The 12933-nt window shown below is 36.3% G+C and overlaps 2 protein-coding genes across 4 annotated transcripts in view; both read left to right on the top strand.

Annotated features, from left to right (window-relative positions):
• The window catches only part of LOC107571962 (BAG family molecular chaperone regulator 4-like), a 17839-nt gene extending 11752 nt beyond the window's left edge, over positions 1 to 6087 (top strand). The window contains exons 5-6 of one of the 2 annotated variants that reach the window (XR_001607261.1): positions 1424 to 3569; positions 5841 to 6087. Coding sequence is in view for 1 of the 2 variants with exons in the window: in XM_016258352.1 (XP_016113838.1) it covers positions 1424 to 1912 (489 nt within the window). In the remaining variant the exon portion in view is untranslated. Of the gene's footprint in view, positions 1 to 1423; positions 3817 to 5840 lie in introns of those variants that run through there. The other variant, XM_016258352.1, reaches the window with a different exon arrangement.
• Positions 6088 to 8722: 2635 nt separating this feature from the next.
• LOC107571965 (dual specificity protein phosphatase 26-like) lies at positions 8723 to 12623 on the top strand. 2 transcript variants are annotated; one of them, XM_016258361.1, is made up of 4 exons: positions 8723 to 9046; positions 11376 to 11584; positions 11662 to 11768; positions 12524 to 12623. In XM_016258361.1, the coding sequence occupies exons 1-4, from the start codon at positions 8877 to 8879 to the stop codon at positions 12548 to 12550; spliced, it is 513 nt and encodes a 170-aa protein (XP_016113847.1). In that variant the 5' UTR covers positions 8723 to 8876; the 3' UTR covers positions 12551 to 12623. The 2 variants fall into 2 exon arrangements, with proteins under 2 accessions (XP_016113847.1, XP_016113846.1); XM_016258360.1 differs by lacking the exon at positions 12524 to 12623 and having other exon boundaries at positions 11662 to 12182.
• The last annotated feature ends 310 nt before the right edge of the window (positions 12624 to 12933 follow it).

Below are 12933 nucleotides of genomic sequence, written 5' to 3'. Positions count from 1 at the left end.
TTTTAATATTTATGCATGTATAATGCAAAAAGGAAAACAATACTTATTTTTTTCTGATTGACCTTGCCAAGCTCTGCTTAATAACAAACACAAAAAAACTACAAATTAATAAATCAACTATTTTACAGAACCTTCATATTTAGGCCACATCCACAAGCCAGAGCTTTCCCTATCCAATCTTTTTTTTTTTTTCCTCGTCTCAAGAAATATCTGCGTACACGCAAAACCACGAAAGCGACACAAAACAATGTAGTATGCCAGTCCAGTATGTGGCACTGTAATTCTGCCACAGAGATACACTAAAAATGGAGAAGACTTGGAGCATGCGCATAAACCTTGCCCGCTGGATACGAACGAACATGGAACAATACATTTATTAATCTGTGTTAATGTTAGTTACTGAAGAGCTGAATGAACATGGTAAACTGAAGCGTTTTGCTGGCAGCTTATTTAACTCAAGGAAATGCATCCTGAGATTAATATTAATACAACATAAACATAATATTACAACTTATATATGTACAAAATGACGTAGTTATTGCGTGCTATAGTCAGAATGTGTGATCCTGTTGTGGATGCGCTCTTCCCATAACAACGCGCTGAAACACGGCAACTAAACCCAAAGAATTCACAACGTTTTATTATAATAATGTTCTCATTAGAATGTTATATACACGACATTCCCAATCATAGTTATTAATGTTGTGCACTGCTGTTTGAGCTGCGTGTGCTGAGCTAAAGATGATCACCGGTAAACTGAAGCGCTCTTTTAACTTAACCAAACGCATTCTATATGAGATAAATCAGATATACATCAAATAAACACAATATTACAACGTACAATTGCACAAAAGGCTGCAAACGAACAGCGCGCATCTGAAGTGTCTCTGAAGGAAATAATGCATTATTTATCGGCTTTAAGATATCGGCCAAATTTTCTTATCAGGCCGATACCGATAACAGAAAAAATTAGCCGATATGGGCCGATACCGATATGGTGGCCGATATATCGTGCATCCCTATTAAGGACAGAAACTCCAGAAAGGTGTAAAATATGTGACCTTTAATGCATTACACTTTCATGAAAACATTTGCAATTGGTTTGTAAAAGATTTGTAAAAAAAAAAAAAGTTTCAAGTTCTTTAAAGCAGTAAATAATTTTACGAATCAGTTGGTTCAGAGCTTTGAAAAGCTTTGTTTCTCTCATCAATAGCATATAAAGTATGCATGTCTCGAAAAATCGGGTTACACGCATAGGCCTATAGTTTGCTCGTAATGAAAATTGTCACATGCACTATACATATATTTTAGCTTACGTGTAAAAACCAAGTATACTTTGGATTTAACACATGCAAAACTGGAATTGGTATATTGTGTAATATTTAGAGCTTTTTTATTATCTAAATGAATATCTCTCTCTTAGGATCCACCATATCACAGTCAGCTTCATATGCACCCTCGAAACCAGCCTCCAGGCTCCAAACCACGAGCCAGCACTCCAAACCCAACTCCACCTCCACCCAAAGCCACCCAGTTCAGCGCTCCGCCTCAAATCTACAACAAGGCTCCCTCCGGATGTGGAGGACCCGAGCCCAAACCAGCCCAGAATGAACAACCTCCAACGTCTTCCCGCCAAGGGTCGTCCACTCCAGCCCCATTAAGCGATAATCCCAGCCTGGCTCGAGTTCAGCAGGTTCTGGCCAGAGTTCAGCTCCTCCAAGAGGACGTGGATGAGTTTGTAGGGAAAAAGATGGACAAGAGCTACCGGTGCCTGGAGGAACTTTTGACAAAAGAGCTGCTGGAATTGGACTCTGTGGAGACCAAAGGGCAGGACGTCGTTCGACAGGCTCGCAAAGATGCTGTCCAGAGGATCCAGGCCATCTTGGACCACCTTGAGAAAAAGGCTTTCTAATAACAGGGTGGATTGATTATGATGGTTCTGGTTGTTCTTTTTTTTCTTTCTTTTTAATGATATCTTCTCATGATAACAGATTAGAATTTTCACAGTTGCCAGTTAGTTTGCCAGCATTAACTCTGTGGTGTTTTGGGGTCGCGTACCCTACCGATGGTAATGTATTAGTTGAAATACAGGCGCAAAATGTCCTAATCATTGCAGTGCCATATTCAAACCAGCCTTCTGACATCCAGCAAAGAGCAGCAGTCTGACATCTGCTCAGAATTAAACATAAGTCTCATTGCATAACACCATCTTAAGACTTTCGTGTTTTTTTTTTTCTTGAGTCTAGGCAGACTGAAAGGATAAAACAGAGCTAATTCAACCACATTTTAATACTTCCATTGGTTTTTGGTAGCACAACTTTTCAAGATCAGAGCCTTTTGCACTTGGAATGTTGTTAAGCACTGCTATTACACCAATACATTCTTGATTTTATTGTAAAATATCTTGATTTATAAATAAAAGAAGGTCAGTTTTTTGTAACTCACTCCATTTAATTTCACCCATTTTCTGTTGTATTGTGTATTAGTTTTATCACCAGTTTCATTCAGTCACCTTCCTCATGGAAATTAGCCAAGTTTCAGCATCAAAAAGGTCCATTCTCCAATGCATGCAATGCACGAAACACTGCTCACACAAGTCACTTTCAAACCAAGCAGCTCTCTGTTGATTAATGTGACAAATTGCCATTACACAAAATTCCCAATCTTGGAGATTCCTATTGAAATTATTGGATTTCACTGGCAAAATTTCATAACCGTAAATGTGACTGGACCTTAAGTGATTACACATGCCAGTTTTTGATTCAGATCATGGTTCTGTCTCATTACAAACCCACATCTTGGATGGATCTCAGACCAACTCTCACACTGCAATTGGATCCATAGTTCATGTTTCATTACTCTTTTTCCAGGCCTCATCTGGATTTTAAAGACCCCTTAAATTAAGAAATGGCATTTTGTGGATTTTAGACCATATTTGTTAGCTTTTGAGACCATCTTCATGCTAGTATACTATTAAAAGTTGACAAACCTTCAGTACCACTTGCCTCTAACAAGCAATAGTGAGTAGCAAATCATGATTTTCCAAGGCTGCGATGTATACTAGGCTATTTTATAAAAAGACAAACTCTTTGATATGTTTTGCCCCAACTTCGTTATAAAAAATTGCATTCATCAAACCACTGGATGTAGTCTTTAATGATCAATGAAGCCTTCATCTGCTGTGGTCACTTCCTTTGATTGTGCACCTGCATCTCAGTTCATTTTTTTAGTACAGGCCTTTGTGTTAACATGATTGTTTACATCCTGCAGTTCGGAGGACTTTTGGCTATTGTTTGTTTCCTTTGTGTGACTACTGATCTGTAGCTGATTCAATGCATCTGCGTCAGTGTCCAGGTGGCGGTAGCCATCTGCGGGCCTGTATACAGTCAAACAGGAGGCCTTTTTAAAAAAATTAATAATGTACAGTTTATATCTGAAGGACTGGAGCAGGGATGCGAATTATGGACAGAACATCAGCACTTCTCCATGGAATAAAAGTTCCCTTTAACTTCACTACATTTAATCCTTTGCACCAAAGTCACTGACTGACATCATGGACCGTTCAACAGGTCTTCCTCCTACCACACAGATTTCATGTCTGTTTTGTAACCAGGAAAAACTGTGCCATAATATCAGCAGGTGCTTTTTCATACCACAACAGAGAAGTATCTCAAATACAAAAAAACTGCAAATCAACTGAGCTCTGCATGAAGCCTCGGATTCCACGTTTATCTTTACTGTATGTGTTTTCGCTCTCTCTCTGTACATTTTCTCTTATGTATACCTGAAATTGTTTATTAGATTAATCTTTACAGATAAAAAGACAAGTATATTTGTATAACGAATATATTGAAAACACAAATCCCAAGCAAGGACCAAAAATCTTGCCTGCTGAAGTCCCCATGTAAATGTAATGCATGTTTTTGAACACAAGCGGGGACTGCTTCTCTATCATGTTGTAGGACTGAATAAAGGTCAACTGACTGTAGGGTCTCATATTCAAAATCAAGACATTCAATTCAACAGATTGTGTCATCGGCTCAGGACATATTTCTGTAGACAATATAGGAATTTATTTACATTAGTCGCTTCACTGTAATAGCCCATTTGCAAACCATAAGATACTCCGTCCTTTCCAATAAAGAACAGAAAAAAGATGTAGTTTCTTATTGCCAAAATATATAATTTATCAATTAAGTTTTCATTTATTGTTGAATCCTACTATGCTCGAAACATAAACAATTATACTTGCAATTTATGAAAGAAATGGCAAGTTATACAAAGACTTATGCTTTGGTTTTGTGTAAATGCGGTCACATTTGGTATTGTACGGGGCGAAAGATTCAAGTTTCAAACATAGGCTATTTGTAGAGGTGACCAGCAGAAAGCTGCTTGGTTTTAAAGTGATTTTCCTGTGTGAGTTGCTCTACATCAGTGGTTCCCAAACCTGTCCTGGAGGACCCCCTGCCCTGCATATTTTGTATGTCTCCCCAATCAGACACACCCAATTTAGTTATTGCAGTCTCTACTAATGAGCTGATGAGTGTAATCAGGTGTGTTAGATAAGGGAGACATACAAAAGGTGCAGGGCAGGGGGCCTCCAGGACAGGTTTGGGAACCACTGCTCTACATACATCAATAGACCTTTTTGCCCACAAAATCTTGTAACGTGACCGCATCTTTACCATTTCATGTCCAACTAGCTGAATGCTGATTGCAGTGTTGCCAACTCATTTTCAGAGAAAGTTGCTATTTAAAGGAAGGTCGATTTGTTGCTAAAAGTTGCTAAATGACGTTGTGTGATGTCACTGCGTAATCCCGACGCAAAATTGTCACGTCATCAAACCTCAGCAGAAAATAGATTTTATATATGTTAATTTAGATTTGTTTGTAAAATAATATGCATGATATAATATTAAAATATAAATAACTGTATTTTTAAATACACTGAATTATTGAAAACGTACACATTTTTGAATGATTTCAATTGAAGTGTTTTTAGTAGCTAGTAAACTAGTAATTCTACACATTCTCAACTAATATGCTTTAAGCAGTGTGTTAGTAGTTAGTTAGTATGCTACACTCTAAGAAACGTCTGTACAAAATAAGGCACAATCTACTATGTTAATATGAAAGATTTTTCCGTAATGGTTTTTTAACTGCATTTTAAATTACGCATTGTGTTTTCGGGTTACAGGGTTACAATGGATGATGTCCTGAAAGATTTTCCATTTTTCTTACGGTATACTAACTGATCAACAATCGCAGGTGCAAGCTACTAACAAAGTGTATTATCAAATGATCAAATTATTATTATTAAATTGAACAATTGCAAATAGCAGCTAACTCAATTCTCGTGATGTGTGTACTGCTAGGCGTCTGTGGTTTCCTATTTTTGTGTAATTTGGATGGAAAATGTGTGCCTTTTTATTGTCTGAGTCACTTATCAAAAGTTGCTAAAGGTTGCCAAATCAATTTTTTAAATTGCTAAATTTGTTGCTAGGTGCTTTTGGAAGAAAAAGTTGCTAGGGTAGTCTGAAAAGTTGCTAAATTTAGCAACAAAATTACTAAGTTGGCAACACTGGCTGATTGTCAGATTGATTATTATGTACCAGAGCCGTTAAAAACGGCTCCAGTGCGTACGGAACTGGAAGGCCAATCACAATGCAGTATGTAAACAGTGTAAGTATGAAGGCCAATCACAATGCAGTATGTAAACAGTGTAAGTATGAAGGCCAATCACAATGCAGTATGTAAACAGTGTAAGTATGAAGGCCAATCACAATGCAGTATGTAAACAGTGTAAGTATGAAGGCCAATCATCATGGACCGTTCAACAGGTCTTCCTCCTACCACACAGATTTCATGTCTGTTTTGTAACCAGGAAAAACTGTGCCATAATATCAGCAGGTGCTTTTTCATACCACAACAGAGAAGTATCTCAAATACAAAAAAACTGCAAATCAACTGAGCTCTGCATGAAGCCTCGGATTCCACGTTTATCTTTACTGTATGTGTTTTCGCTCTCTCTCTGTACATTTTCTCTTATGTATACCTGAAATTGTTTATTAGATTAATCTTTACAGATAAAAAGACAAGTATATTTGTATAACGAATATATTGAAAACACAAATCCCAAGCAAGGACCAAAAATCTTGCCTGCTGAAGTCCCCATGTAAATGTAATGCATGTTTTTGAACACAAGCGGGGACTGCTTCTCTATCATGTTGTAGGACTGAATAAAGGTCAACTGACTGTAGGGTCTCATATTCAAAATCAAGACATTCAATTCAACAGATTGTGTCATCGGCTCAGGACATATTTCTGTAGACAATATAGGAATTTATTTACATTAGTCGCTTCACTGTAATAGCCCATTTGCAAACCATAAGATACTCCGTCCTTTCCAATAAAGAACAGAAAAAAGATGTAGTTTCTTATTGCCAAAATATATAATTTATCAATTAAGTTTTCATTTATTGTTGAATCCTACTATGCTCGAAACATAAACAATTATACTTGCAATTTATGAAAGAAATGCCAAGTTATACAAAGACTTATGCTTTGGTTTTGTGTAAATGCGGTCACATTTGGTATTGTACGGGGCGAAAGATTCAAGTTTCAAACATAGGCTATTTGTAGAGGTGACCAGCAGAAAGCTGCTTGGTTTTAAAGTGATTTTCCTGTGTGAGTTGCTCTACATCAGTGGTTCCCAAACCTGTCCTGGAGGACCCCCTGCCCTGCATATTTTGTATGTCTCCCCAATCAGACACACCCAATTTAGTTATTGCAGTCTCTACTAATGAGCTGATGAGTGTAATCAGGTGTGTTAGATAAGGGAGACATACAAAAGGTGCAGGGCAGGGGGCCTCCAGGACAGGTTTGGGAACCACTGCTCTACATACATCAATAGACCTTTTTGCCCACAAAATCTTGTAACGTGACCGCATCTTTACCATTTCATGTCCGACTAGCTGAATGCTGATTGCAGTGTTGCCAACTCATTTTCAGAGAAAGTTGCTATTTAAAGGAAGGTCGATTTGTTGCTAAAAGTTGCTAAATGACGTTGTGTGATGTCACTGCGTAATCCCGACGCAAAATTGTCACGTCATCAAACCTCAGCAGAAAATAGATTTTATATATGTTAATTTAGATTTGTTTGTAAAATAATATGCATGATATAATATTAAAATATAAATAACTGTATTTTTAAATACACTGAATTATTGAAAACGTACACATTTTTGAATGATTTCAATTGAAGTGTTTTTAGTAGCTAGTAAACTAGTAATTCTACACATTCTCAACTAATATGCTTTAAGCAGTGTGTTAGTAGTTAGTTAGTATGCTACACTCTAAGAAACGTCTGTACAAAATAAGGCACAATCTACTATGTTAATATGAAAGATTTTTCCGTAATGGTTTTTTAACTGCATTTTAAATTACGCATTGTGTTTTCGGGTTACAGGGTTACAATGGATGATGTCCTGAAAGATTTTCCATTTTTCTTACGGTATACTAACTGATCAACAATCGCAGGTACAAGCTACTAACAAAGTGTATTATCAAATGATCAAATTATTATTATTAAATTGAACAATTGCAAATAGCAGCTAACTCAATTCTCGTGATGTGTGTACTGCTAGGCGTCTGTGGTTTCCTCTTTTTGTGTAATTTAGATGGAAAATGTGTGCCTTTTTATTGTCTGAGTCACTTATCAAAAGTTGCTAAAGGTTGCCAAATCAATTTTTTAAATTGCTAAATTTGTTGCTAGGTGCTTTTGGAAGAAAAAGTTGCTAGGGTAGTCTGAAAAGTTGCTAAATTTAGCAACAAAATTACTAAGTTGGCAACACTGGCTGATTGTCAGATTGATTATTATGTACCAGAGCCGTTAAAAACGGCTCCAGTGCGTACGGAACTGGAAGGCCAATCACAATGCAGTATGTAAACAGTGTAAGTATGAAGGCCAATCACAATGCAGTATGTAAACAGTGTAAGTATGAAGGCCAATCACAATTCAGTATTTAAATAAATGTATGTAAGAGGACCAATAACAATCCAGTATACGTAACTTATGAAGGCCAATCACAATGCAGTATGTAAACAGTGTAAGTATGAAGGCCAATCACAATGCAGTATGTAAACAGTGTAAGTATGAAGGCCAATCACAATGCAGTATGTAAACAGTGTAAGTATGAAGGCCAATCACAATGCAGTATGTAAACAGTGTAAGTATGAAGGCCAATCACAATTCAGTATTTAAATAAATGTATGTAAGAGGACCAATAACAATCCAGTATACGTAACTGATAAGCGGTATAGATTCAAATATTAGGCTACAATAACGCCATAATTTTGAAAGGTGAACGTTTAAAAAATGTAAGTCAGAATTTTCACAATTTTACTTTATATTACTGAAATAATATAATTTTTTACAGTGGCCAATACCGAACTGACAACCTAGAAACAATCATAATTCACTAATTCATCTCAATTTATGTTAAATTTACAGTTATATATATTTACTGCATCGCTTTAAAAGGTGTTATTTATGTTGTATTATCAACAAAAGTATAAGGCCGGTGAGAAATGACCCGTGGATTAAAGCAAACTGTCTGTAAATCGTCGAGCAGATCCCAGTATATATCACAGAGCATGTGTAAACGATCAGAGCCGAGAGACTCCCTGTTCCTAAAATAACCCCTGCACTGTCTGGCATCCACACACGGCTTTCATTCACGCACACTGTGAACCGAGTCTGAGTGACAGTCTGAATATAACTCTGACAGACGGACCTGATACAGCGTCGTGCACGAAACAACCTATTGCAAGATTACCAAAAGCAGTGGACACCAAATGCCCATTTACACTTTAAAATGTCTTCCAGGTCGAAGTATTCCGACGGTACCTCAGGTTCACCTCCACCGGTGGTCGACTTCAGCTCTCCCGGTCTGGCGGTGATGGAGGCTGAACGTCTCCTGCTGTCTGGAAGAGCCGTCTACACTAACGCCGATGAAGTCTGGCCCGGTCTGTACATCGGCAACATGTAAGCACACTGCAGCTCTTCCGAATTCATTCGTAATTATAGCTTACATATGCGTAAAAATCACACCTTTGCTGTACAAAACCGTATTTTTAATGCTTATTAGTAAAGTTACTAGTTATCTGCTGTTCCTAATGCATGTTGTTGAACACAAGAGGGAACTGTTTCTCTATAAATGACTAATAGCAAAGACTATAGCGATACTATATATTGAAAGGGACTTTGCTAATAATAACTAACAAGTCTTTTCAACCCAAAGAATATTTTAGATGATCAAACACTTCAAAATCGTGATATGTAAACAACGCAGTCAGTTCTACTAACAAGAACAGAGCATCCCTTACGAAAAAGAAGTTTATTCAGGTGTGCTGTTAGTATACTTCTTTTAAACTAAAAATAGGAAAGTATACTTTTAGTCTACTTTTTATGTACTTCTCAGAAATGGGCTTTATGTACTTCTCAGAAATATACTTAATTAAAATGACATTTAAGTATACTTGACTTATACTTAGAAAAAGTCTAAATATATTTGAGCTATACTTGTGCTCCTAGAATCAGTGTTTTCATTGTTATACTGTAGGGCGCGCTAGTACACATCTGCGGTACAGAATTTCCAAAAAACACAAGTGAAGAAGAAACCGAAACAACAGACGCTTCCACGTGTAATCTAACACGATCATCAGACATAAAACAGCATCAAAACTGTGTAAAGTTGATGTAATGTCGACCAATAAAGAGGTAATACTGACTGTCAAGCTTTGGGGTGTTGATCGACTCTATCTACGTTTTGATTATCGTTCTGAATCCAATTGAGTCTTTTTTTTCAGCTTTTTGTTCAAAATGTTTATTTCTTTATTTTTTTTATTATTTATGAAACTTACCCACATTCAAGTGTTTAAAAAAAGAATGCATGAAGCTAGAATAAAATGTTTTTGTTTACAAGCAGAGACCCTGTTCATTTGATGTTTTGTATGTTCAGATATCCATGTACCAAAATATATACAAATTAATACCTAAATAGGGACGTAGTAGTATACTTAAAGTATGATGTAAAATACACTTAAAGAAAACTTACGATTATACTTGCACTATAAAACTACTAAACTAGTAGTTTACTGATACTATACTTCAAAGTGTACTAAAAATGCTACTACAAGTATTTAATTAGAAAACTATCAGTATACCTATAAGTTCACTTTTAGTATAGTTGCAGTACAAGCTAAAATATTGATGTAAACTAGTTGTGTACTCAAAGTTTACTACTGTTATACTTAAAGTATACTTTTATATACTAGAAAGTGGGCCAATTTAGGCCCAAGGAGTATTGATATAGTACACTTACAAGTATACTACTAGTACACTGATATTTGTATACTTACTACATAAAGTATACTTAAAAATATACTTGAACTTTACTTAAGTATACTTAAAATAAACTTGAAGTATACTACTTTTTGGTAAGGGGTCTACTAACAGTGTTGGGGAGTAACTAGATACAGTTAACGGAATTACATAATTTAATTACAAAAGAGATGTAACTGTAATCAGTTACAGTTACTGAGAAAAAAATGTGTAATTAAATTACAGTTACTTATAAACATTTTAAAGATTACAAAGGGGGTTACATCTGAATTTTTATTTTTTTTACTCGCATACAGATTTAATTGATTTCTTTCCCAAATTGCATTGACTGCTTTGAGACACAAATGTTTCAGGAGTTTAGGACACATTTATTCAGTAATTGGTTTATTTCCTATTTGGGTTTATGTCTATGCTTTATTTTTATTTTTTTTTAAAGATGAACTGTTAGATGCCAGTGTTTCCTGTATGCAAAGAACTGATTTCAAAAACCGTTTTATAGCTATTAAAACTATTTCTTGTTATGATTTTAAATCTGTATTTAACCTCAGAATGATTTCAAAGTGAAAAGAGGTGTTAAAGTCTGATTTTGCGGTGGCTGTGCTTTTAAAATAAATGATTATAATCTTAATTGAAATGATGAAAGATTCTGAAGGTTAAACCCTGCCTGGTTTAAACGTCTGAAAATGATTATCAGTTGAAAACATTTGTTAGAAATTTAGAAAATGAATCAAAAAGTAATCAGTTGTTATCAGTTACATTACTTTAATAAAGTACTTGAAATACTTACACTACTTATTACATTTTAAATAGGGTAACTTGTAACATGTAACCTATTACATTTCCAGTGTAACCTTCCCAACACTGTCTACTAATAAACACCTGAAATGCCTGCAAAACAAGTGTTCTGCTGACATTTTATAACATGTGTGTTCAATAGTACTGCTGTGTGATGCATTTTCTCTTTGTTTAGGGATATAGCTGAAAACTGTTCAGAGATGAGAAGGCGTCGCTTCACTCATGTCCTGAACTGCGCCCACAGCTCCAGACGTGGCGGCGAGATCTATGATGGCATGGGCATCACATACATGGGCATAGACGCACACGATTCACCCACGTATGACATGAGTGCCAACTTTAACAGAGCTGCTGAATTTATACATACAGCGCTGAAAGGGGGAGGTAAGCATGTGTCCAAAAACGAACCCAGTCTTCCTTCCTGCAGCTGAGAGTGATTAAACTCTATCTTCTAATTGAAGGCAAAATCCTGGTTCACTGTCATGTTGGAGTGAGTCGATCAGCCACTATAGTTTTGGCATATCTGATGCTGAAACAAAACATGACGCTGGTGGAGGCGATCCAGAAGGTAAAAGAGGGAAGAGGCGTCTTTCCCAACCGAGGCTTCCTCAGACAACTCATTGATCTTCATATTAAATTATACGGCTACAGACACTAGACACACAACAGCCATGAGACACAATGAAAATCGAGCAGGCAGGAGAAATATGGATCAATGTGGGTTTTAATATTTTTGGAGCAGAAACTTTGTGCAGCTTGTTCATTTGAAATGTATTTGATCCAGCTTACTGAATTGTATGGTTTTATTCACTTCAAATAAATTTTAAATGAACATATTAAAATGAGCATACCTGATGAAGTATTATCTCTCTTGCTTTTATTAACCGAGTAAAGATTAACATACATGGCCTTTCATTCAAATGCAAATATTCACCAATATACAATTATGTGCATGTAAAAATACAACAGAAAAGGGGGGAAAGGAGAGAAGAATAAATAAATCAATGTTTAAAACCTTCATTGTATAGCTTTTATTGCTATATCTAACTTTTTTTGATCTAATTTCTAATACTGTCTATGTACAGCCTTACTTCAGTCCAAAAAAAAACATTAAAATGGTGGCTTTATTAGTCAATTTGCATGTATGAATGTGAAATATATATTCAAAATAAGTACTTTAATTAAAAGCAACGCTCATCCTCTTTAGAATGTTCAGTGAAGCCAAAATGTGCTTTTTCCCATAAACGCGAGAGAGGTCTTGAACGCTGAAGACTTTCATCATTTAATAATTTCTGTGCTGTATTATCTGTCCTGCTGTTGCAGGGATTACGGAGTTACGTCACTGCCTGAGAACGGCGTAGTTACCATAACAACCGAACTATTGCCGGAAATCATTACAAGCAGCGGACCATACAAACCAGCGAATACGGTATTATTGTCTTTAACAATTTGTAGGTCTGCAAATTCTGATTTTGAATGCTCGTGCAAATGTATTAGGAATACCTATTCACATTTAGAATGTAAAACGACGTGTTGAACCCTCAAAAATCTGTATACTCAGTAAAATAACTAACTTTTCAATATGTAAATACATAATGGAATCACATCTGAAGCGCCCTAACGAAGAAGATGGCAAGCCCGCGGACATCCGAGCAGCCCCCGCCGCATATTGACCCGACGCAGGCGCCGGTGGCTTTCGGTAGCTGGGCGATCCCGAAGCTGATGCTGGAGCT

The sequence above is a fragment of the Sinocyclocheilus grahami genome, unplaced genomic scaffold (assembly GCF_001515645.1).
Source record: "Sinocyclocheilus grahami isolate Dianchi unplaced genomic scaffold, SAMN03320097.WGS_v1.1 scaffold1674.1, whole genome shotgun sequence".
NCBI lineage: Eukaryota > Metazoa > Chordata > Actinopteri > Cypriniformes > Cyprinidae > Sinocyclocheilus > Sinocyclocheilus grahami.
The sequence above is the reverse complement of the archived record's forward strand: the minus strand, read 5'-3'. Positions and strand labels throughout refer to the sequence as shown.

Excerpts from the sequence above, each read along its gene's own strand:
- LOC107571965 (XM_016258360.1), top strand. The coding sequence starts at position 8,877 with ATGTCTTCCAGGTCGAAGTATTCCGACGGTACCTCAGGTTCACCTCCA. Across the intron at positions 9,047-11,375 it reads GGTCTGTACATCGGCAACAT|GGATATAGCTGAAAACTGTT; the intron begins GTAAGCACACTG and ends CTCTTTGTTTAG. Across the intron at positions 11,585-11,661 it reads TACAGCGCTGAAAGGGGGAG|GCAAAATCCTGGTTCACTGT; the intron begins GTAAGCATGTGT and ends TTCTAATTGAAG.